We start from the raw sequence: 24608 nt of genomic DNA, 5'->3' as shown, positions 1-24608 counted from the left end.
AATATACATATATTTCATTATAACGCGACACTTTTGTAACAAAACACAATAAACATTTTGTTATAGGTTATAGGTTAGGATATGGATCTAAACTGTCTAAAACAATACCCACCTGACTATCATACTTCTGTTGATTATGATTGCTCTTCTTGGCGTTAGAGTTGCCCATCCAAGTGACAGTGTCTCGATCGATCGTCGATCTTCTCAAACGACGGACAAGCGACGATTCAAATGCGGCGCTTCTCGATACGTCATTCTGCTGTCAAAGTTATCTGAAATTAATTAAACACCGCCATATATATTCATTCGCGCGTATATCATACTGTCATCACAAGCATATGTAAATACGCGCGGCGCGGCGCATAGGATTGTCGACATTATCGTTATCGTTATCCCACACGCCAGTCCGGCTCGATTACGAATAAAATTATTAATCAGCCGTAAGAAATTAAGATACAATGTCCAGAATTATCGAACACGGCGTAACGCCCAGCGCAAATTATGTAATGGCAAACCAACAAACTTACTACGCAATGCAAATCGTTGAAAATTATGCAAGATTTTATTTACAGTGTTTACGATCATGCGACGATCATGCGCGGTACTCAAGTGACGCCCAAAGTCGGCGAATCACGTACGTGAAAACGGAGTCGCGAAGCGCTTTCAAATATCTTACGCATACAATCTCATTAGGACGTTTTATTTAATAACGCGTATTCAACCGAGTATACATACGCAGATGTTAAAATTTAAATGTACTCCTCCGCGAACGGCGACGTCGCGATGATGAATCTCGGAGCACCGGATTCGCATATGTTGTAAAAGCGCGAAACGCGCGTCCGCGGACTTGCGCGGTTGGACGGTAGTAAAATTACATGCGCAAAATATTTGTCGACGCGATCTTCCGGATCTCCTTCGCACGCGAGGTATCGTAAGCAGAAACCGCGCAACGTCATGTCGCAAATGATGCTCCACCCTTTTTGCAATCTTTTTACATATATAATTCGCCGCAATCGTTCCTCTCGCAAGCGCGCGGACGGTATCGGTGGCGGCACCTCTCGGCGGAGGCGCGAACTCTTTAATTGCCCGGGGCGGTTTGTCGGTAAAAGGATATATCGACGCGCAAAAAAGGAGGAATTTACTGTGTCCCGCGTCCACGCCGTGACATCAGAGCGCGCTCATGACCGTCCGTCCACGTGACTCTAGCCGCTGCCGCTGCGCCGCCTGTGCGTGTCGCGTGCGACTTTGCGGGACCAACCGTGTGGCGTGGCGTGTGTGTGCGATTGATCCCGTGGTGTGTCAAAAAATCGTGCGGGTTTTCGGGGGCGATTTTTTTTGTGCGTATGCCGCCCGCAGCCGCGGCCCGAGCCCGAGATACTTGTATGTCAGCCCGCGCCGGCGTTGAGCGCGCGATCTAATTATGATCAAATTATTCTCGTTGAAACAAGCGAAAAAAGATGGCGAGTCACCCAAGGCTGGCACCCAGAAGAAGGCGTCCGCGGCACAGCTGAGGATCACAAAAGGTTTCGGAGCGCCTCGTCCGGAGCGCGTCGTCCCACCTCCGGCCACCCGTTTGCTTTCTCTCACCTGGCGTTTACCCTTTTTGTTTCCAGACATAAACGAGCTCAATCTCCCGAAAACGTGCGGCACGGAATTCCCGGATCCCGACGATTTGCTAAGCTTTAAATTAATTATCTGTCCAGATGAAGTGAGTAAATACACGTTTGAAGCCCCCTTACAGCTATTACGGTTGATCAGGTCACTGTCACTTTTGTTGTCTTGTCGGATATCTGGAGCGCTTTCAGCGTCGACAGTCGACAAACAGCTACTATCAACATCGACAGTGGTTTTCGTGTGCTTCAAAGATTTGAAAGTTTATTAATTGTTTCAGGGATTTTACAAAGGTGGTAGGTTTGTATTTAGTTTCAAAGTCGGGCCCAATTACCCGCATGAGCCACCCAAGGTGAAGTGCGAGACTCAGGTTTATCATCCTAATATCGATTTGGATGGCAATGTGTGTCTCAATATTTTGAGAGAAGACTGGAAGCCTGTACTCACGATCAATTCCATCGTCTACGGCCTCCAGTATCTCTTTCTGGTAGGTTTAATTTTGTCATTTCTGATACTCTTTTCTAATTTGCGATGTTTTTCGCATGAAAACTATATTGCTATAATTTATATCATATGAGAGAAATTCTAAAACTTATAAATACGCATATGTGTGTGTGTGTGTGTGTGTGTGTGTGTGTGTACCTAACATTGTATGAGATTCTTATTAATAGCAAAATTCATATATAGAACTTGCATTTTCAATGTAATAATATTTCTAATATCTATAAGTATGATCCAATTCTTTTATTGGAGTTGAGAGGAATAAATGTTTTGACAGGAACCAAATCCTGAGGACCCGTTAAATAAGGACGCGGCTGAAGTTCTACAAAACAACAGAAGGGCTTTCGAACAAAATGTAGCGAAAGCGATGCGGGGTGGTTACGTAGGATCCTATTATTTTGAACGGTGTCTCAAGTGATACAGTGCCTCGCCGTCAATACTGTACACGCTTCTCCAAGGACTCACTGTAGGTGAAGAGATCCTAAACTATGGAATGAACGTAGGATCGCACGGTGTCCTCGTTATCACTTGCGTGATAACATTAACATATTTACTTTCTTTATGTCTTGCCAGGCCTATATACATTTAATTGGAAAAATACTTTTTTCTTTTGTTAGTCCATCCAGGGTGAATTGAATTCATTGTTCACTGTTTTCGACGATTACCAAAAATGTTTATCGGCCGTGGCATTTTAGTGAATTTGAAGTGCAGTGTTGAAGGGATCGTAGAATTATAGTTTGACATTTGGCAGATAATAGATGTTACGACGTGAGATATTTGATTGCGTTGCACGTAACGATTCTGGACCCGAAATTGGGTTGTTTCTGGATCCTAAATTTTTAAACCGGTTTTGTGTTTTTATAGATACCTTAATTTATGAAATATTTATTTTCTAGGAGGCATAACCCATTTTCGTAATAATTTTTCACCGTAGCATCTATCAAAATCTGCTTCTCTCATTTAAATGTATGTACAAGTAACTTATGTATTGACTGAGAATGGAATATAAGGCTGTTACAAAACTGCAAAATGTTTCGTTTTGGATTTTCGCAAACAGCATATTTTTACACCCGACAGAACAGGTCTCTTTCTAGAATGTGTAAAAATAACTATGGATGGTCTTTTTATGAAACAAGTTCGAATTTATTTCACACTAAGCGAGGAAATCGGCTTGCTTTATGTACAAGTACAAGTACCTTATAGCAGTCGCTAACAATTATGAGATTACAATACAATCGTGAAATTTGTTATGCTACAAAATTTAATTTATTATACTCCATAATTACTAGAAATGTTGGAAAGTGTATTTTGAACGTCACGCTTGTACAGAGTCTATATAAAATAATTGAGCATATCTCAATGTAGTTTAGAAAAATTGATACATGCAAGAATCACAGAAATACTTATATAACAAAGTGTGTTAAAATGTGCCACCGATACTTCTTTCTGCTATTTGCTCTTGTATTGATGTATAAATCGGAATATTTAGGTAACATCGTATATATCTCTCCAATCTGTATGCATCTTGGAATTCATAATAGTAAAATGTGTATAATCGTTGGTGAAAGTAAGAAAAAATAATCATGAGATCAATTATATCTGTAAAACTATTTACGAAAAGATAATTTTTTGCTAATCTTTTAATTACAAATCATGTAACAAAATTTAACTTTACTATCCTTTCTAAACAACTTTAATTTATTTTTAAAATAATGTACGATTGTGAATTCCAAATTACTGTACGATTGCGTATAATTTTGTTGTTTACTAAATATATTTAGACAGATGTAAGAGAGAGCTAAATGCTAATTCACAAAACATATTGTAAACTCCAGAAATAAAGGTCTTGGATAAATAAATAAATATGACCGATACAATAGAAACTACATTTTCAGTTTAATAATGAAGTTTCTATAAACTTCATCCGTATATTAAAGCACCAGTATAGTTATCTTACCTCTTATCAGTTTATACAATATCAAGACTTATGCGTATATGTGAATTTATTATAAGATTCGTCGCCGCTACGATTATTTATATAATTTATTTTTATTCATTATATAAAAACTACGGAGAGAATATGTGTGTGGTAAATATTCGTTACAAAGAAGTTACGGCTCGTATCCTAAAGAGCAAAGGAACAGCTTTTTCGTCTCTTCTCTCTATCAATTATTAATTTATTATTCTTTAATACAGTACTTATAGAACTTATAAACTAGAGAAGTGTCCTGGCCTCACTCCGACCTACAGCTTATTCTGCTGTATTCTTTAATTTAGGTCCCATCTGCGCGTCAACGTCTCAAGGCACTTTTTTTTAATATTTTTGTTTGAAAATGACGCAATCAATAAACTTTTTCTCGTTTCATGCAAAGATTTTATAACCGTACCAAATAATGGGTCGCGAGTTCGGATCACAGTGCGAAGAGCGATGGTACCTTTTATTTGATTGCGTCGTATTGTTTATGAAATAGATACGATACTAAAAATCGTTTTTATGCTATACATATATATCTGATAAACACTGCAAGAAATTAATAATTATAATTTTAAACGAGCCAATCTAAAGGCAGGGCACTGCAAAAGAAAATTATAAGAAATATGCAATTTATTCAAGTATGACTAATAACGTTGGAAAAATGATCGCTTAACATCACATATATATACCAAAAATCTCTTTCTTCTATTTATATACCATTTTATCAATTAGAAGTATTGTGTAACATATTGATCATAACTATGTAATTTTTCCTAATATTTGAAAAAATTTTGAATTATTCTGTCACATGCAAAGTATCCCTGGCTTTCTGAAACTCGAAAGAGACGTGCGCATTATATATAACAAATATTTTAAAAGTATTGAGCAATAATACACATACATTTATATATATCCTTGACTTATATTATTGATATAGTTTTATATCATTAGACTTTAATTAACTTTAAACGAAGTTAATTTATCTTATATCATTTCTCTTCTATGCTATCCGCTGTATTTTTGCATGCACCCTGTACACAGAACTTTTAATAGAAAAACTGAATTTGGATTAAAATTATTACACAGCAATTTCTTGCAGCTTTATATGAAGAACAGATAAGCCTTGCATTCGATAAACATAATAAAAGTTTTGGTCGAGTATATATCATAAAAAAGCATATATCCTTATCAACAAAATGTTGATAACCTAGTTTCACTACCAAATAACACTTTTAGTACAAACTCTTGAACTTAAATACAAGATCACAATTTATATTCTGATGAAACACGTAATTGACAAATACGTCCTTTTGCATTCTGATATAAAAAGCACTCTCTTGTGCAGTAATCATTTCACTAACCACAGCACAGAACACCTCTTCTTTGTACGCCTTTATCATTTTGGGCTCTGATATTTATAGTTAATTTCTGCTCCGAGTTCGTCCTACGTAATTACAATACCTCGTGAAAGAAAGAGCTCTTCTTAGATTTGTCGTGTTTTTGTTAATATCTTTTATAATACAATATAGATATTAGTTTTTTTTTTACAAGACCTAAGATGGTAAACGCTTTGTTACACTTACAGAAACTATTCAAAGTGCTTTGTTAAACCATTGGATGCGGCTCCATCTTTCAGGGTACAGTTTGGACAGCGTAAAACATGGCAGAACTTATCTTTTTCAAAATAAAGCTGTGCTGGGATTTATGTAAAGTGATCGGTAACTGCAGAAAGAAATGTTTGACCATATATAATACAATATACATTTAAACAAAGACTTGAAAAAAGAAAACAGTTTATTTAAAAATCTAAATTACTTTTATCTAAATATTTTCTACTAGGTAAACACAGTTTTGCAAATTACGCCTAGTAGCCTTGACAAGTTACATTTTTCTTTTTTCAGCAAGATAGCAATTCGCAAATAGATCTGAAGAGCGTGATGTTTTATCGAACTAATTGTTAATAACATCAAATAATATAGTTTATACACACACTCGAAAGTTTTCTTTTGATATATTTATACCAACAATTTAACATAATTTTTGTAACATATATTTATAGACTAAGCGATTTCCTTTTTGCTAAAACAGGTTGAGCCGAATAACTGCCAAATAACTAAATCTACATTTTATGAGAATATATATATATATATATATATATATATATATATATATATATATATATATATATATATATATATATATATATCTAGCAAGCTATGCTAGAATTTTCTTAACCAAAGATAGTCTGAAAGTAAAATATTTCAATAGTAGTACTTATTCAAAATAAATTTCAAATTGTCAAGAAAACTTGTTATAGCTTGCTAGACACGGATTATGTCACTTGAATCAAAAATTTAATTGTTATACATAATAAATGTGTAGAAAGAAATATACATTTTCACATGATTAAGAAGTAAATTTGCTGTCTCTTAAAACAGTAATATAATAAAACCGAACAAGACTAATTTTATAAAGATAAAATTTTAATGTTATCATGTTAAAGCAAGACAGTTTTGAATTGCCTTAGTAATGTACAATTAGTTTACAGAAAAATAGTAAATAGGAAATGCGTCACATTTTCGAAATGGTCATATAGTAATGATCATGTGCTACAAATGTCTGATTCAGATTCTGTATAATTTGTTTACTTACTTAATCTAAAATTGAAATGATTACAAGTCTTTATCGACTTAAAGGTGTTCCACCAAAGTTAAACGAAGTGGGCACAGTCTGTGAGTGAAAGACATATCCTAGAAAATTTAGAAGAATTATAGATTCACATAGATAAAATAATAGAATTAAAATAAAAAAAATGTATAGATTAACTCATATCAATCGAGGTAAGTTCTCAATTGTTAAAAGCAGTATGAATTTACCTCCGCTCTGCTCGATCCTTTTACTTTCTAAAGCTGCTTTACGTTGATCTGCCAAAAGAATAATTTCTTGCAGAGCTTTTTCTTGCTCAGGGCTTAGAAGACTTGTTAAGGCCCTGTACCAGGCCACGTCGGTTCTTTCAATATCTAGTTGAAGATAAGAAATACATGAATTGTAGATTTTAATGTGTAACTTGAAATTTATCTCGTAGATATTTACTTTGTATGACTTCCTTGAAGACAACATATTCATCTTGATTGGAATCATCTGAATCCAAGGGTGTGGTATAGCTTTCGAGAGCAGTCTCCTCGTTACCGTCGTATTCTGAATCGTCATCATCGTCATCTGATCTATGATCACCGTGACCATCTTGAATATTTGCATTAACATTAAAGCCATGTTGAGCGGACGTTCGAGTTATCTTATCTTGTAATTTCTCAAGATATTCTTGATTGGCATCGTCAATATCGTCCTCGTCAGATGATAAAACCTCTGAAAATCACCATATTTAATTAGCTCATCATATTAATTATCATTTATATACGAAGCACTCACCTTCGTCAATATCACTTTCCTCCTCATCGTTCTCGTCATCGTCTCCGTCCGTGACTTTAGCAGCATACGCTCTCTTCAAACCTTCGAATAGCAAGATTAAGGATGGAATAATCTGCGTTGCGCATTCATTAACGGCAAGTGGTCTTGCAGGACCCATGCTGATTAATGTACACAGTCCAAGAACACACAATTTACGATCGTGCAAGCTGTGGAGAGAAATCACGTAATTCGTTATTACAAATACAAAAATTAATATTCTAAACTTTTGTATTTTATATTAATAATTTCGTACTAGAATGTTTTATATGATAAAAATACATACCCCAAAAAGCAATCAGTATCATTGATCCATTGTTTGATAAAACGAGAAGCGAGTGGCTCTGTCGACTGATCGAAATTTCCTTGCAAACTGTCCATTGTTTGAAGACAAAGGGCAGGATTATAATATAAAGCGGCAATGACCACTTGAAGACACATCGTTCGCAACTCTGAAGTTTTAACTTCGCGCATTAGGCGTTCGAGGACTAATTGCACAAGTGATGGTATACACTAAAATTGAATCGTTTTTTATTCGTATTACGTCGTACTATTTCACAGATCACAATTAAATTCATTTGCATGTGCAATTGCAATTTCTACGGATATTACGTAACATTACCTGATCTATATGTCCTTTACATTGCAAAATTATGACTTCTAGTAACTTGGCAGCATGACACTCTGGATCTTCACCACCCTCACCAGTTAAGACCTATAACATAAAAAATAGTAGCTTGTTTAGAAAATAATAATACTGGGGATTGTATAGACAATCTTCCCTTAAAATACTTACAGCTTTACACATATTGAACATCGCAACAATGTAATTTTCATTCGATAAAAACGCCTGAGTATCGACGGTGATATAATTATGTAATGCGGGCATCATGTCAGTGAAATAGTCAAAGCCGTCTTTTTGGAAAAGTTGATACATGAGTTCTAGGACTTTCCACATGTCTTCAGATATCCCTTTACCCGTTAAGTCGTAAACTAGCGATAACGCTTCTTCATAAAATTCTGATTAAGAAAAAAAATTCTATTTTTCTTATTGTGCTCTTAATATAATAATAAACATATTAGAGAAGTATATACCATGTATCACAAAAGAAAATATTATGTAAGTGTACAAATATTATTAATATATATTAAAAATCGAAGATAAGTAATCCAAGATTACTTGGTGTAAATTCGTAATTGAAAGTTAAATACTAAAAAAAAATAGAACAGTATTCTTTTTACATTCAGAATAGAAATTTGAACGTAAAAGAACATACCCATTACGCTATGTCCAAAGATGTGAGCTACTACTTGGAGGACAATCGGTTCAAGTTGCAGCATAATTTGTGGCTGTGCCTCCATTACTGTTAATAATGTTTCTATTGTGTTCAAGAGGCCCATCGCTGTTATTGCCTTCTCGTCGCTACCTTCATCTGTTTCAAGCACTTGGCTAAATGTAGCAGCCTGGATAAACAATACATAACAGATGTTATCATACAGCACAATAACATTCTACTTTATTCACATAATCCTTCTCGAAATATTACATGCAAATGTCTTACCAAATGCTGACAAACTTCTACAGCGATTGGAATTAGTTGTTCAGTGTATGTACAGACGATCTTCTGCATAACACTTGTCAGATCATCGTTTTCAGTTTGCCTTATAATATTCAGCAATTCTAGTGTTATCTGTTTAATTAACGGTTCGATGTACTTCTGAGCTTTTGGTTGTGCCGAAAGCACCATCTGAAGCGCTATGGCAGCTTCGACTTTAACAGGCAAATCTTGATCCGTCAGAAGAGCATTTGTAATTAACCTGACGGCGTCAACTAAAATTTGTTCCGATTTAAATTTAATTTCCGAAAAGTAATGCATCACCCAGCAAGCCTAAAAGCATAGTCATTGTCACTGCATGAAAAATTGATAAATATTATCATTATCATTATTACGTAATATATTACATAATAATGATAATTCTAGGAATAATTTTATTTACTCTCGCTCGCATATGTCCATGGGGACTACTGAATTCCGGAAATACGTATTGCAGTAACATTTTATCCATTTGTTCCTTGTAAATCTTCTTCTTCAACAAAACATCGGCCAAACTTCCAATCTAAATAAAATATAATTTTATGTATTACATTAACGATAAACGAAACACATGTGCAAAAATAATAAAAAATTATTAAAGTAGCCACATAAAAAAATTCAAGTAGCAAACACGTTTTTTATTCATAAACGCACCATATGTAATGCACCATCTTTTTGTCTTGGATCTGCATCTCGACTAGTTAAAACCTCCAGGCAAAATTGCATCGTTTTTTGTAGCATATCTTTTCGTTTTCTACACGCCGAGTGCAACAAAGTTTGTGCTGCCGTTACCGGCGATACAAAGTCTTCGAAAATATCTGAAAACACATTAATAAGTAAAGTTCTCCACATTTAGGCCAATGCGCTTCAATATCAACTTGAATTTACCAAATTTTACTCTGATGTATTCGTATGGGTCGGTATTCCACAGTTCCTCATCAGCGGCGGAATACGAGAGAATGGGGAATAAAACATCGCGTATAATTTCAAACATATGAGGCTTCAAAAATTTCCAAGAGTACGCATGGCTCACACTAGAATTTCAGAAAAATTATCACGTTTATTAAACCTTGTGGAACCTGATGAAACTTGGATTTATTAACATACAGATAGATCCTTACCCCTGATTGATGTAATTGATTGATTGCTGTATCACTCTAGGAGAGATATAAATTTTTCTACGATATTGATCCAAGATCCTTAGAAGCACTTCGAGAATACCGGCACTGAAGGTTTGCAAGTACCATTCAGCGAATTCTTTATACTCTTTGGTCACATTTCCCGGACTACCATATCTGTAATTAACCATGACAAATCAGAATGTAAATATCTCTACACTTTCGTTAATTTTCAACGTCAGTTTCGACCGTCACTAATGACTTTAATTACCTCTCAAACATTCTGTGCAAAATATGCAACGCCCATTTTTTACATTTCCACCAAGGCAGTTCCGCGCGTTCGTCATCATCAAGATCTGGATTATTAGTCTCTGGCGGTACCGGTCTATCGGCTATTTGTCTTACCACGTCCATCCATTGTGAAAACACATTTTGCGAAATAAGGTCAAGAGGAAGTGTGTACTGTAAGGATAATCATAAAGTTTCAAGATATTTTCCAACCAATATATTATTTTTTTATCCATAATTCTCGTATACCTGTGTAAGTGCAAAGAAAATTTTCAATATCTGTTTCTGAAGTAGAACAGATTGCTCAGATGAATCTGGCAATAAGCGTACTATCAATGAATAGATCATAGGAAATAACAAGTTCATCGCTTCATTTAATGGTCCCCTCTCTTCTGCTTTCTTGTACCTAGTCATCAGAACAAAGGCGTCAAAGCATTATAAAATCATTTCCTACATAACAGACTACCAAAGATGTACTAATGAACAAACGTACTCGAAATTTTTAACAAGCTGATGCAGCGCGAGGAGAACGCCAGGCCAACACGAAGCATCTGAATTTTGAAGGTATATCGTAATTTTGTCCACTATTTGTGTCCACCGTCCAGGAAAGTCGTATTTAACTATATTACTGATGCATACCGCTAGTTGTATTCTAAACATATAATACAGATACGCTATATATATATATATATATATATATATATATATATATATGATAATTTTAATATATACATTTTATATTAATATATATATATTTTTTATAATATATATATATATATTTTTTTTTTTTATTAACAATATGAGTGGGATTGCAACTTGCCTAATTAAGTCTGGGGCATGTACCACGGCGTCTACTATGGCATCGCGTATCATCGCACGATCTTGCTCATGAATACTAAATTCTATGGGTCCAGTGTCAGTGTCCTTATCGGCCCAATTTGAAGTAATTAAATTTTTTAGATAAATTACACCTATAAAAACAACGAAATAAATCGCGCCTCATGATTTATCCTTTGTCTTCGATTCTGTTACCCAACAAATAAATATTTACCGGCTTGTCTGACGGGCATATCAACTTCGTTTGACATTACTACCTGCAGGAGAGTTGGTGCAAAACCAATAATTTTGTGAATCTGAAAAATTTAAGTACACATCGTATATCGCCTTACCGCTTATGATAATATTGTTGCATTATCATTATTGCTCCGATATTACCGCAATAACATTTATTCTGAGCTCAAGATAAACTTACGGAATATATAGAGAACGAATAGATAGCATATGTTACGCATATATACCGAAAATATATATGTAAAAGTAATATGATAGCGATACGTAAATGACAAAATTACAGGCCATGTTGGAACAATTTCGCTGGATGGTAAGTACGACGTGTTGGCATGCAACGTATAAAAATATACGGAACGATCTTGAGAACCATGTTCCAAACGTGGTCGGGGGGTCAAAGGCCCGCCACGAGAGTACTTAAATCTCTCGCGCCTCGCGAGGAGAGGTTAGCGAGTGCGAGCTGCGCGAGAAGCGGGACCCGCGTGTCGTACATACGACCGGGGCGAGCGGGCGCACGTCCGAGAGTCGGACAAAGGGTTCCCGTTCCCCCTCGCGGGCCTTCCTCGTCGGGGCCGAGATCGTCGCGCGCGGATAGACGCATAGACGAGAATCGGCGTCCGCGAGAAGTGGAGAGCCCTCCCCTCCCCCCTGCGGCGGCGGGAACGGTGGTAAGCACGCCGGCATTATCCTCGGCAAGGACGCGTCCCGCGATTTCGCGCACATGGGCGAAGGGCGGGAGGGCCCCGTGCGCGAGGGTACGGGGCCCACGGGACGGGTCACGGGACCCACATGTTTTCCGAGATGCTCTCGGAAGATCGTTCCGTTTCCCCCTGCCCCATCCCACCCTCTCGCCGGGCGAAATCGCGCCGAGCACGTTTTTCCCTCGATCCGACTCCGCGAATCCCTCGAGTCCGTCGCGGGCCTACCTGGGTGAGCTGCCCCTCCGCCTCCTTCTGCTGCGCTGGGTCGATCGTCGCCCGCAGCAGCTCCGTGAGCTTACGCGCGTCCATCGCTCCGGGGGCTGCCTCAGCTCGCCTCGTATTAATTAGACGCCTGAATTTTTGCGATCGACTCTCCCAGCACCGGACTTGACCCGGCGCATTCACCTCGCACTGCTCTGCTCTCTGCTCCTTGCTCCTTGCCCCTTGCCTCACTCGCCCGCCTGCCTGCCCCTGCCTGCCCCGTGCGGTCACGTGACACAACAACATGGCGGCGTGGATTGGCTTTTGAATCGTCGCATCCGGTCGCGGGGCATGGGGCTCGCGTGAGATGCGATCCCGCGACACGGCGCGAGCGCGCCGCGCCGTCGCGCGATGGATATCGCCCCAAGCATGAAGAATTGGTGGCCAATCACAGTTCCATTATTCTTCGACCGCAAGGAGAATAATAGATTGTGATTGGTCAATTTTCTTACGACTCCGACTTACGACATCCATTGTAGACCGGGTCTAAGGACTCTTCACGGCGACCTTGATTAAATCCCGATTAACTTTAATCGCCAATTAATCGGCGGAGCCGCTTGAAACAAAATTTTTACCTATGTATAACTCTCTATTTCCGATCTAATCCTTTTTTCACATTTTGAACAATGAAAAATCAAAATACAGGCATTGTTTGACAAGTGATCGGAGGTTGAGAACCCTTACTTATCTTTCAACTTTCGTTGCTCTCTCTCTCTCTCTCTCTCTCTCTCTCTCTCTTCCGCACTTATCTGTACTCGTGTGACTCGTGTCTATAATTTAAGGTTTGCTTTTTGAGGCTGCACCACGTTGCATTTGCTGCACTTAGAGCGAAATAGGCGTACTAACCAGACGTTAGAAAGAAAAAGAGGAAAGGGAGGGAAAAGTATGAAAAAGTTTGGGCTGAAAAACGAGCCTTTGAAAGATGATGGTTCGCATCTGTTCGCATCCACGTGATTGGTCGGTTTTCACACGTTCGTCTACGGATCGCCTTTGCAGATTCGTTCTCTTTTCCAGTCGCGTCGCGATTAAACTTCTCGCGCTTGAAATGAAATGAGTGCGTAGGCATCGAGGAGGAAAAAAAGAGAGACTGTCCAGCTAAAAGTAAAGCCAAGACCGGATCGATAAAGAATCCAGTTATCGAGCAGAGTGATCATCGACTATCGACGCTTGGGCTGCGTTCTGCGTTCCTTTTGGGCGCTCACGCGCTGGTAAGCTGCTGTAAGCATCATTCTATCTTCGTTGCACATCGAATATCAAACGAAGATAGAGCGATGCTTACAGCGCGTGAGCGCTGAGCGCCCAAAAGGAACGCACCCTTGGTCGGCGCGGCGCGGCGGGTCCGTGCGCCTTCCGCTCGAGCGCGAAAGAATATATCGATATCGCGCACGGATCCACACCACGGACCACGGTTGACAGGACAGCGCGGAACAGAGAGAGAGCGCGGAATTAGGAACGTGCGAACGGGGGCACCGTCGACACCGTCGTGTAGGGCACCGCATGAGAATCCGCCCAGGCGTCGTGCTGCCGCGCAGCAATGCACCGACAAACTAAATAATCGACGTCAAAAGCTGTCAAATATGGCGAGGGGCAGCGAGAAAGAGGGAGAGAGAGAGAGGGAGAGCGGTAATTGACATGTAAAAATGTGAATGGCCCCGCCGCGGCCCGCACTGTGATCCGTGCTTCGATCGGGTGGGTGGGTCGCCCGCTCGTGGCTCGTGGCCGAGACACGCTCGCGGTGTCCTCGCGCGGATCGGGTCTACGCCAACGACGACGACGACGACGACGACGACGACGATCGACGACGATGTCGGGCCCGTCGCCGGCGCCTGCCGAGTGCCGGAAGTGAAGTGGCCGGAGTGGCCCCCGCGCGGCGAGGGTGGCCGGAGCCGGACGGTGCGACTGGGCCCAGAGCGACGTGGGGCATGGTACGTTAATCGGCGGGCGATACGCTATGGGCGCCCAGCAGACCAAGGACAGGGTGATCCCCGCCGGGTCCACCGTGCGGCAGACGCGCAAGCAGCCCAGGAACCTCAAGGATATGCGCGTCATAGGCTCTAACATATTCACCGAGCACAGCGGTGAGAACACGCACGCTATCGTCCGTCCACCTTGCTCTCCACCTCCGGGTCGAGGGACTCTGGCACACGTTCCACCGGCTGTTCCGTTGACGCACGAGACGGTTCCGCGACTCATGGTGGAACTGGCATGCTTTTCCTGCGCTTGGCGTGTTTGTCATAGTTGTGCTTTCATGAATTGACGCGATACAATGTCGCGTTACCTTGTAGTAGCGATGATAAGAGAGTAGTATTTGGAAAGAATCTTGTTTCGCGATAACGCTTTCTGAGTCTGTAGTCAGTGTAAATTAATGTCTGTATTGGCACGCGTGTCGCTGTGTTAGTATGGACATTAGTGGCTATTGAAGGTTTTGCAATACCCAAGCATGCGTATATATCTGTTGTAAGAAAAGAGACACAAATTAAAAGTTATCCGCATGAGATTCCATACAAATGTGACTAGTTAATTATTCTCATTGTATGTTAAATATCTTGAATGTAATTATGAGGTTTTCCATCTTGCGTCGTTACATAAGCAAAGATCTGCCTTGAGATTCAGTATCGGATATCTTCCTTCTGGTACATTGAAGGTTACAAATAGAATTTTTTTCTATTTTTTACAGAGGCACTTTTGCAAAGTAGACCTCTACCTCACATTCCAGCATTGCCAGAAGGTGATCCCCCAAGTGGTTCTAGCGTTCAATCAATTTCACAGCAAGCCAATGTTCAACAGCACGCCAGTGTGTCCGCTAGCGGACTTCTTGAAGCGGCAAACAGGTCAGTTCGCGGTTTAAAGTCTGAAGTAACATATGTCATGCTTATATAATAACTGTTTTACATACTTCTGTAAGGTTAGATAGAATTATAAAAGATTCTTATATATATTGTTTTCAATATAATACGAAGGAAATCTTTGTTACGTAATTTCTTTTACATACTTTGTTTTATGATCTACAAGATTTAGAATATAAAGATAATAAATGCATCAATTTTATAAAAATGAATCTACCATCCTTATATCATCGATTATTTAATTCTAGAAATAATATTTTCTATTTTTTATATGCAGGTGGACTAGTAAGGAAAATCTCTTAGCACAGGAAGAGGATGATCCTCAATTATTTGTCGCCTTGTATGATTTTCAAGCTGGTGGGGAGAATCAACTTAGTCTGAAGAAGGGTATTAACTTATCTTTGTTAAATCTTACGTATTACATCAAGTATTTTAGATGCGTACACGTTGATCGTTTATAAATATCACGTAACTTAAATGCTATTCTTTAACTTTTCTGGTACAGGTGAACAAGTACGTATTCTAAGTTACAATAAAAGCGGCGAATGGTGCGAGGCCCACTCGAGCACCGGGCAAGTAGGTTGGGTACCATCGAATTACGTAACGCCCGTGAACTCCTTGGAAAAACACTCTTGGTATCATGGAAGAATATCTAGAAATGCTGCAGAATATCTGCTGAGTTCGGGGATAAACGGTAGTTTTCTTGTACGGGAATCGGAGAGCAGTCCTGGACAACGTAGCATCTCTTTGAGATACGAGGGTCGGGTGTATCACTACAGGATCAACGAAGATAGCGAAGGAAAGATGTTTGTCACGACAGAGAGCAAGTTTAACACGTTGGCTGAGCTAGTGCATCATCATTCGATGCTTGCCGATGGCCTTATAACGCAACTGCTATATCCTGCACCAAAGCATAATAAGCCTACCGTCTTTCCGTTGAGTCCGGAGCCGGACGAATGGGAGATTAACAGGACGGACATAGTAATGAGGCATAAATTAGGAGGTGGCCAATATGGCGATGTGTACGAAGCGGTCTGGAAGAGATACAACATGACCGTGGCGGTTAAAACGCTGAAGGAGGATACGATGGCGTTGAAGGATTTCCTAGAGGAGGCGGCCATTATGAAAGAGATGAAACACAGGAATTTGGTACAATTATTGGGAGTCTGTACGCGCGAACCGCCGTTCTACATCATCACGGAATTCATGAGCAAGGGAAATCTTCTGGATTACTTGCGGAACGAGAGTAAGCATCAGATCAACGCTGTGGTTCTGATGCACATGGCTACACAGATCGCGAGCGGCATGAGTTATTTAGAGAGCAGAAATTTCATTCATCGCGACCTGGCGGCCAGAAATTGTCTGGTCGGCGAGAATCATCTCGTCAAGGTCGCGGATTTCGGTCTAGCTCGTCTTATGAGAGACGACACGTACACAGCTCATGCTGGCGCGAAATTTCCCATAAAATGGACTGCACCGGAGGGTCTAGCGTACAATAAATTCTCCACAAAGGTACAGAAATCGTAAAGAAGTATCGTTATCGCGTTATTGGATTACGAATATTGATTGGTGATTTTTATAGTCTGACGTGTGGGCATTTGGTATCTTGCTGTGGGAGATTGCAACTTACGGAATGTCCCCTTACCCTGGTGTCGACCTAACGGACGTTTATCACATGTTGGAAAAAGGCTATCGAATGGAATGTCCCCCTGGTTGCCCACCAAAAGTTTACGAACTGATGCGTCAGTGCTGGCAGTGGTCGGCGGCAGAGAGGCCAACTTTTAAGGAAATACACCACTCGTTAGAAAATATGTTTCAAGAATCGAGTATTACCGAAGGTAAATGAACCGTTCTAGATACCTAATTTTATTTGGTGTAAAGAACTGCGCTTTTATCGTATCTTATCATATTCAGAGGTAGAGAAGCAACTTCAAGGTGGAGGAGAAATTCCGTTGCTAGCATACAAAAAATCGCAAACTGGAAGTACAGGAAATATACATGGGCTTGTTCTTGTATCCGAGCAATTATCTTCTTCCGGTATAACGCAAGGTAATACTTAATATTATAGCATCGATAATGACTCAACTGTTTGTCACGCTTAGCGTTGAAATGTATAAAGGTGTCAACTATTCTTATAACATGATGAAAGACAAATTGAAATAGATTTTTTAAATTTTGATATATATTTCAAGGAGTATTAAACAATTTTATATATCGTTTCTGATATTTTTTTATCTTTGAGATAGAATATTTGACTGTAATTTAATGTCTTGTTTTACATCATGAAATTATTTAGTATATTATTATTTATTCAACGAAATATATTTTATGTAGAAGGAGTCAGTTCGGTCAGCAAGCTGAGTACTTTTATGGGTGGCTTGTCGAGTAGAAGTAATAGTAATATGGTTCAAATGCGAAGATCTACCAATAAAAAAGGAAAGCAAGCGCCAGCGCCTCCCAAACGAACAAGGTATATTATCTTTTTTCTCACAAAATATACAATCATGATTTGTTACATAATAAAACTATGTGTCTTCTGCGACAGCTTGCTATCATCGTGCAGTTCTTTTCGAGATTCTGCCTATCAAGAACAAGACCAGCAAAATGTCGAAGTGAGCACTATGACGCTTGACGATGGCACAGATCTAAATGGTATTGATAAGATTTTTGAAGGTATTCCACTATATCAAATTAAGTGTAATGATGAATGCACGAATGCCGCTTCCATTTAATTTTTTTCGTCAACTTTCAGTTAATTTTAAGTTTAATTTTGATATGCATCTCCGCCTACACAGTGATTTACGGCTTCATGAATGTGGGTCATTCTCCTCGAGCTAGTATGTATACTTGAATGTTAAATACATGCCGAATATATACTAATTTTCAATATATATAATAGTACTTGGATATATTTTATTAATGCATACTCGAGCGTTTGCATCTCGTACATAATGTAAATTGTAGCTGCAGTTCTCCGTTCCCATTTATACGAGTAAGGGACGGTACTTTACATATGTTATCTATCGTACTGAGTAACAAACCCAACACGCTCCATATATACTCGTGCATGATATTTGTTTCTGCAGAGGTACAAGTAGAACGTCGTTTTCTTCTTTGGTTTTAGATTTTTAGATATGTATCAATTTGATTTCTCGTTTAATTATTCCCATTCTAAAGGATGAAACATTCGGTTGCGCAACGGCATTAATTATTATTTCGTCGATTTTATCATCGTATAAAACTCAACTGTGTTCAAGCAGTGTTATGTGAGTTTACTGAGCTTCTATTCATACATATATCACAACAAATCATTCAGAAGACTAACACACGTCATATACCATTTCCCATTTTTACTGATTATTCATTGTCGACGATGTCATGGCACTAACTAACTAATAGGATTACAATGAGCATAATTTTTAAGGATCTGCTGTTAACTGAATGTCGATTAAAGGAGAATGACCCCTAGGATGAATGAAATGAAGTGTGAGGAGAAGGAAAAGCAGAGAATTAAGATTGATAGGCGTCGCAAATGTTCTTTTCTTAGCTTTCCTCTAGAAATGGAATTTCTTCTATAACGCGTTTCGCTTACATGCTGGAGAGATATGTTAGCTATAGATTGTATACAGTACACTTTATTAAATGGCGACTCAGGTATCACACGTGATCTCGTGACAATGGCTACACAGTCAATTACTACAGGAGGTTGCGATATGGACGACGACGGAGATGGGTCGCAAGGGACAGCAGAACATAACTTTGTTCCTCAACCGTCAACCTCGCCGGAACCAGTATCCAACTTACCGTGCAATCAGAAACAAATTAAATCTCGACCTTACACATCTAAGGAAGTACTGCCTCAGAAGGTACAATGATCTTACGTTGAGCGGCCACAATTTCAGAACTATATATATACTAAACACATAAACATACCTTCTTTACTCGTAACGATAACAGTCTTACATGTGTTGAAAATCTCAGAGTAAAATCCGTTTCGATGGTAAATGCATTTAGCACTGCTTGAATAACTTGCGATGCTCGAGCCGAGGAAGCGATTCTGCGATTTTAGAATGAAAATGTATTTCAGCTGGTACACGTGGGTGCGCTGGAGGTGCAAAATGTTAAGAGGGCGATCAACCGCTACGGGACTCTGCCAAAAGGAGCCAGAATCGGGGCGTATCTGGAGTCTCTACGACAGAGTGGCATGCCGCCGAATCAGGAGAACATTGCTGCGTCCTCTCTGTCCAACGCAGTCATCGAACAACAGCAGCAAGACATCGTCATCGCGAGTGCCGTTGACGTGGTCCCGCAGCATCGTTCTCTTTCACCTCGTCAGAACAATCTGCGCAGTCAACCGCAGATGACGCGCAGTAATTCCTCGAGCGGAGTGGTGAATACCTATCAGCCGCCGAACTCACCACGCAGCCGTGCCGTGGGTATCCGGAAGACTAACACGGAAGGGATTGGCCTACGGACCTTCCGAGCGCCGAATAATTCCAGCTTTCGCACCGCCAGTCCGTCGAGATCGGTCCAACCGACTCTGGCTGATCTGGAGTTCCCGCCACCGCCGGTGGATCTGCCGCCCCCTCCGGACGAAGCCTTCGGTGATCACTGCGAGCTACCGCCACTCGTGGCGACGGCGTCACCATGCACCGAGACCTCTTCTCACGCGAAGATCGCAAGTTCGCCGGTCGGCCTCAGGAAAGTAAAAGCGGAATGGCGAAGCAAAGACGAGATTAGCGATCACGATCAGGACGATAGGAATAATGATGTAAGGAACGCGGAACCGTCGGTGAAGGAGGCTAGCTCGCGATTCGGCGTAAATCTGCGACGCCGGGAAACGACTACCAGCGATGCGCACTGCGGCAGCGGCGGCGGCGGTGTCGGTAAATCCGCGGACGAGAAAAAATTAGTTTACAGGTCAAAGGAGACGACGAGCAGCGGTGCGATTAAAGCGGAATCGTTGGAAACGACGATGGCGGCGCCCGAGGAAGCACCACCGCCGCCTCCGCCACCGCCGCCACCGCCCATCGACAGCGTCGTAAGTAGTGCCGGTACCACCGACACCTTCGAGTCCAAACCTGGCATGAAGGAGATGCTAGAGCTCAAGCTGATCAACGAGATCAAGCAGAGCGCGGACATGAAGCACGGTGGTACCGGTTCCGCAAAGAAAATCGGCAGCGCCGCTAGTAGCAACGCGCCTCTGTCGACGGCGCCGCTCGATCCGGCGTCGCAGCTTTTGTCCGAGTTGTGCGCCAGCTTCAGCATGGATTCCGCCAATAGGCAGCATATCGTTCCGAGCGAATATGCGATCTCGGTGTTGAAGAGCAACGACGTGTCCAGCATTCAGGAACACGTTCACACGAGTATGCAGGGCGTGCATCCTGAGAGGAGCAGCGGTCTCAAGGAGATCCCGATGACCTCGCCGATTACGGAGGGCCACGTATTGAGTGCCACTAGCGTAGGTTTCAAATTAAAGAAGGTAGATAAGAGGAGTAATCCGCAGAGGGAGGAAAATCCGGACGGTCAGATAATCGATTTCAAGGCCCGATTGCGGAAGGTGGACAACGTCGATAAAGAGAGAGCTACGGCGGACGAGAGGAGCAAGTCGTCGCGTTTCGACGACAGCACGCAGGGAAGTAACGTCGCGGATTCGGCGGATTCGTCGTCCGGCGTGGACGACGCGAACGATGACAAGCGCCGCAGCACCGGCAGTATTAGTAGCCTAAAGAAATTGTGGGAGAATAAAGAGGCTTCTTGTGATAACCAACCACTTAGTCCTAAATTAAATGTGAGAGGGGCGAGTAGCAAGCAAGATATCGGCGACGTTGCGAGCGAAGACTCGCCGGAGGATCACAGCGGTGCCTCGACCAGGAGCTCGACCAGCAAGAGCGACCCGCGAGTGTGGCCTCCGACCTCGTCGTCCTCGGTAACTTTGGAAGTGGAAAAGCCGATTGTTCCGGCCAAGCCGTTGAAACCGCTCGGGCCCTCCAGCAAACACTACGGTTCCTCGATATACGCCACGCCGAATTGCAATAAGTCGCAGAGTGACGACGACGGCGGCAAGCAGACCAGCGGCGAGTCGGCAAAAGGGGCGAAACACAGCGTGATGGAGATCTCGAACGTCATAGAAAACAGTATTCTGAATCTGAAGGGCAGCCCCACCATCGTCATGGCCAGCTGGCTGCAGCTCTCCGACAAGGTCGGTTTGCTGCACGGCATGTGCGTCAACCTGACGGACACGGCGATCGCGCCGCACGCGAGATTCCAGTTCCGCGACCTGCTCACCCGGCTCGAGTTGCAGGCGAGGCAGTTACGGGCCGCCGGCACGCGCAACATCACTGAGAACACGAGACTCTTGTGTGACGTGCAGAACACGATAAAGGACGTGATAAACACGGTGCAGAGGTAAAGCTGCACCGAGCCGGGTGAAAAATCAAAACGAGTATCATCCCCCCCCTGCGAGTTTCTTCCGCGCTCCTCCGCCCTCCTCCTGTGATGTTCCCCGATCGCAGAAATCATCACTCTCGTCCCCTCTATCTCTCTCTATCTCGTCGCATCCGCATGTGGGCGTATAGTATACATAAATCTATATAAATATATATCTAAGTCACTAATTAAGGTTTTATCAAGGAATGAAATCTTTTTTGGAAGCATAGTTAATCTGCGAGCAAATACAATAAGAGTGAATTTAATGTGAATAAGTCCTTAATCGATAATACGACTTTACGACTGCATGATCGTGTTAGGGCGAAAATAATCCAAAGTTGCATGAGTCGCCGCGGTATACACTTCTCGACACGCAGTCACATAGGGACGCATACGTACGAGATATACAACACAACTCGAACGGAAATCCTGTGCAGCAAATTCTACAAAGTTCGTATACATTTACATCTCCGCCTGCAATACCATCCATGCGTTTTTTCTTTTTTGGAAGATCTTTGGAAGACCGCTGTGGTCAGCGTGCAACACACGGGCCTGGCAGAAATACGGCCTTAAGACGAGAAGAAAACGTATACACCATTGCATGATTGAATTTTTATGTCGAGACATACGACGGTTTTCATATACGATAGTAAATGTGATTATAGTTACTGTATGGAATAACCGATTACGCAAAAAATTCTCAGTAGTATATAATCGGCGTATTGGCATGAGGCGGGAGCATATTGAACGCGAAGGCGAGAGTCTTCGCGGGCGCGGAAATATCGCTAAAAACTCTATATCCTCGAGTCGCTTACGTACCGCGTATATAAATCGATTTCGTTTTACATGTAATTTTATACACACGTCGCGCTTAGTATATATACATATATATTATTATACGCGAGATTTTTAGACTAGACTATATATATAAATACGGACACACACCTAAGCATAAGCCGTTTCATGTGTACTGTGGGACAATATAAACGATTTTGTATTTGTATAGAGTAAGTTGGATATAACAGCTATACACACACGCGCGTGCGCGGTAATCGATTACGCCTATACGTAAAATTATATTCAAACAAGCCACAAAATCGAATGTAACTAATCAAACAATTTTTGAGTGTCGTGTGCTTCGTTTTTATCCATGATGGTATGGAAACCATGATGGTGTGGTTCTTCCAAAGGCACAATAGCGGAAATATTCGCCTGAAGACATCCATGTGGACCGTGAACTGATTCAGTAACAATAATTTATGGGAAGTGCGTCTTAATCGATAAACACGTTATGTCAGAATGAAGCGAGAGCCGGAACAAAGTAACGGACAAATAATAATATACGATATGTATTATCTGTGTCTTTGTACAGTATTCTTTATCTGCTATCATACGCAATCAAAGTTTTTAAATAATCATGCATTTGTTACTCGCACTTATTCTTCCGTATTTATGATTTTAGATAAAAAAGAAATTAATAAGCTTTAGTAAATATTACGTATACGCAGTTAAATTTCTGTTGTTTACGACGATATAATATTACAAAGTTTCACGCAGATGCTCGTTAGCGTCGGCTGTGTGCATCTCTGCGGAGGAACAAGTAAGCTAGACTGTAAAGCTATATTGCTCTGACAATGCACCGGACTGATTTTATGGAGGTTTTCAGGCTTATACTTCATTCGGCTTGTGCTCGATACTAAAGGAGAATGCAATAGATACAGGAAATATGTCATCGATGAACTATTTCTTATGACACTGCCTATATCATACGTTACAGCTAGTAGTATACATAGTATACATTGAATTCACTAGTAGTCTTAATCATGTAAATGTATTTCTTCTTTTGATCCAATCTCCCAAGTTTCTTTAAATATGTTTTTGTACCTGTGATAAACTAATCAAGCTCTCCTTTCTCTTCTTTTCGTCAAAAGAATCATGCTCAACAGAAACGAATAATAGTTTATACGAATAAATTTTAGTCACCAGACGTTTATTCGAGTGAAATTGTATTATTGAAAGAGATAACTAAAATTAATGTTTTATATAATGTGTATTATAGTAATTTTATGTCTATTTATACTCTCTCGTATTTATTTTTAATTTTTTTATGTAAAATTACTCTCTTCAAGAATCGACCAACGTACTGATTTACTAATACAAAATTTTAATATTGCTTTATACATTGATATAAGATTGAAAGCGAAAATAAAAATAATTACCGAATTATGTTGTTTTTTTTCCAATTTGAATGACTCATAGCTTTGCCCCGGATAGTAATGTGTACTATCAGAATTGTATCTTATTTTACTATATTATCATGGACAAATAATATAACATACACATTGTATTAGTGTTTTATTTATTACAAAAACTTATACAAATTTATAAAAATATAATTTTAAAATGTTACAAAATTTTCTTTACAAATTATCGCAGTTTACTATTGCAACTATTGCTGTTCATAAAACTATCATAATATAATTATAACTAGCAGTCTCATCAGTTAATTTATATTAGACTGGTAGTTATTTGACTAATTACTCCTAGAAGAGTCATTTATGATTTTTTACAGCCATGATTATGAAGGTTGACTGATCTTCAAATTGGAGTACCCCTCGTACTTCACATAACTATCAACCTTGACTAGAATCATGCGGTTGTCTATCTATGGATCTATCTGCAAAATGTAATACACTTTCATATATATTCCAAGGTTTTATTACTTCATAATATTTCATATCATATGTTAC

The 24608-nt window shown here is 40.3% G+C and overlaps 4 protein-coding genes across 8 annotated transcripts in view; 2 read left to right on the top strand and 2 right to left on the bottom strand.

Annotated features, from left to right (window-relative positions):
* The window catches only part of S6kl (ribosomal protein S6 kinase like), a 44086-nt gene extending 43565 nt beyond the window's left edge, over positions 1 to 521 (bottom strand). Inside the window, 2 exon segments of the mRNA XM_077408967.1 lie at positions 113 to 272; positions 353 to 521. Coding sequence (XP_077265093.1) covers positions 113 to 169 — 57 coding nt within the window. The 5' untranslated portion in view covers positions 170 to 272; positions 353 to 521.
* Positions 522 to 1233: 712 nt separating this feature from the next.
* Positions 1234 to 3995, top strand: Ubce2m (NEDD8-conjugating enzyme UbcE2M). Its single transcript, XM_077413472.1, has 4 exons — positions 1234 to 1523; positions 1614 to 1708; positions 1892 to 2098; positions 2390 to 3995. Exons 1-4 carry the CDS (start codon positions 1421 to 1423, stop codon positions 2528 to 2530), a joined length of 546 nt encoding a protein of 181 aa, XP_077269598.1. The 5' UTR covers positions 1234 to 1420; the 3' UTR covers positions 2531 to 3995.
* A 1123-nt stretch (positions 3996 to 5118) lies between these two features.
* Positions 5119 to 13015, bottom strand: Msk (importin-7 msk). 2 transcript variants are annotated; one of them, XM_077413459.1, is made up of 20 exons: positions 12548 to 13015; positions 11605 to 11686; positions 11374 to 11524; positions 11047 to 11205; positions 10803 to 10959; positions 10537 to 10727; positions 10269 to 10442; positions 10036 to 10181; positions 9802 to 9965; positions 9551 to 9670; positions 9115 to 9441; positions 8830 to 9016; positions 8349 to 8572; positions 8175 to 8267; positions 7839 to 8065; positions 7517 to 7722; positions 7181 to 7453; positions 6964 to 7107; positions 6740 to 6837; positions 5119 to 5809 (listed from the first exon to the last, which is right to left on the bottom strand). In XM_077413459.1, exons 1-19 carry the CDS (start codon positions 12827 to 12829, stop codon positions 6770 to 6772), a joined length of 3375 nt encoding a protein of 1124 aa, XP_077269585.1. In that variant the 5' UTR covers positions 12830 to 13015; the 3' UTR covers positions 5119 to 5809; positions 6740 to 6769. The 2 variants fall into 2 exon arrangements, with proteins under 2 accessions (XP_077269585.1, XP_077269577.1); XM_077413451.1 differs by having other exon boundaries at positions 5119 to 6837; positions 12548 to 13013.
* A 334-nt stretch (positions 13016 to 13349) lies between these two features.
* Positions 13350 to 24598, top strand: Abl (tyrosine-protein kinase Abl). Of its 4 annotated transcripts, none has more exons than XM_077413440.1 (10): positions 13350 to 14661; positions 15261 to 15414; positions 15707 to 15816; positions 15935 to 16941; positions 17012 to 17267; positions 17344 to 17478; positions 17764 to 17899; positions 17975 to 18081; positions 19132 to 19295; positions 19517 to 24598. In XM_077413440.1, exons 1-10 carry the CDS (start codon positions 14535 to 14537, stop codon positions 21839 to 21841), a joined length of 4521 nt encoding a protein of 1506 aa, XP_077269566.1. In that variant the 5' UTR covers positions 13350 to 14534; the 3' UTR covers positions 21842 to 24598. The 4 variants fall into 4 exon arrangements, with proteins under 4 accessions (XP_077269566.1, XP_077269549.1, XP_077269557.1 ...); XM_077413423.1 differs by having other exon boundaries at positions 19084 to 19295; XM_077413431.1 differs by having other exon boundaries at positions 17975 to 18102.
* The last annotated feature ends 10 nt before the right edge of the window (positions 24599 to 24608 follow it).

This window comes from Temnothorax americanus, unplaced genomic scaffold (assembly GCF_048541705.1).
Source record: "Temnothorax americanus isolate GAGA-0224 unplaced genomic scaffold, ASM4854170v1 Scaffold10, whole genome shotgun sequence".
NCBI lineage: Eukaryota > Metazoa > Arthropoda > Insecta > Hymenoptera > Formicidae > Temnothorax > Temnothorax americanus.
The sequence above is the reverse complement of the archived record's forward strand: the minus strand, read 5'-3'. Positions and strand labels throughout refer to the sequence as shown.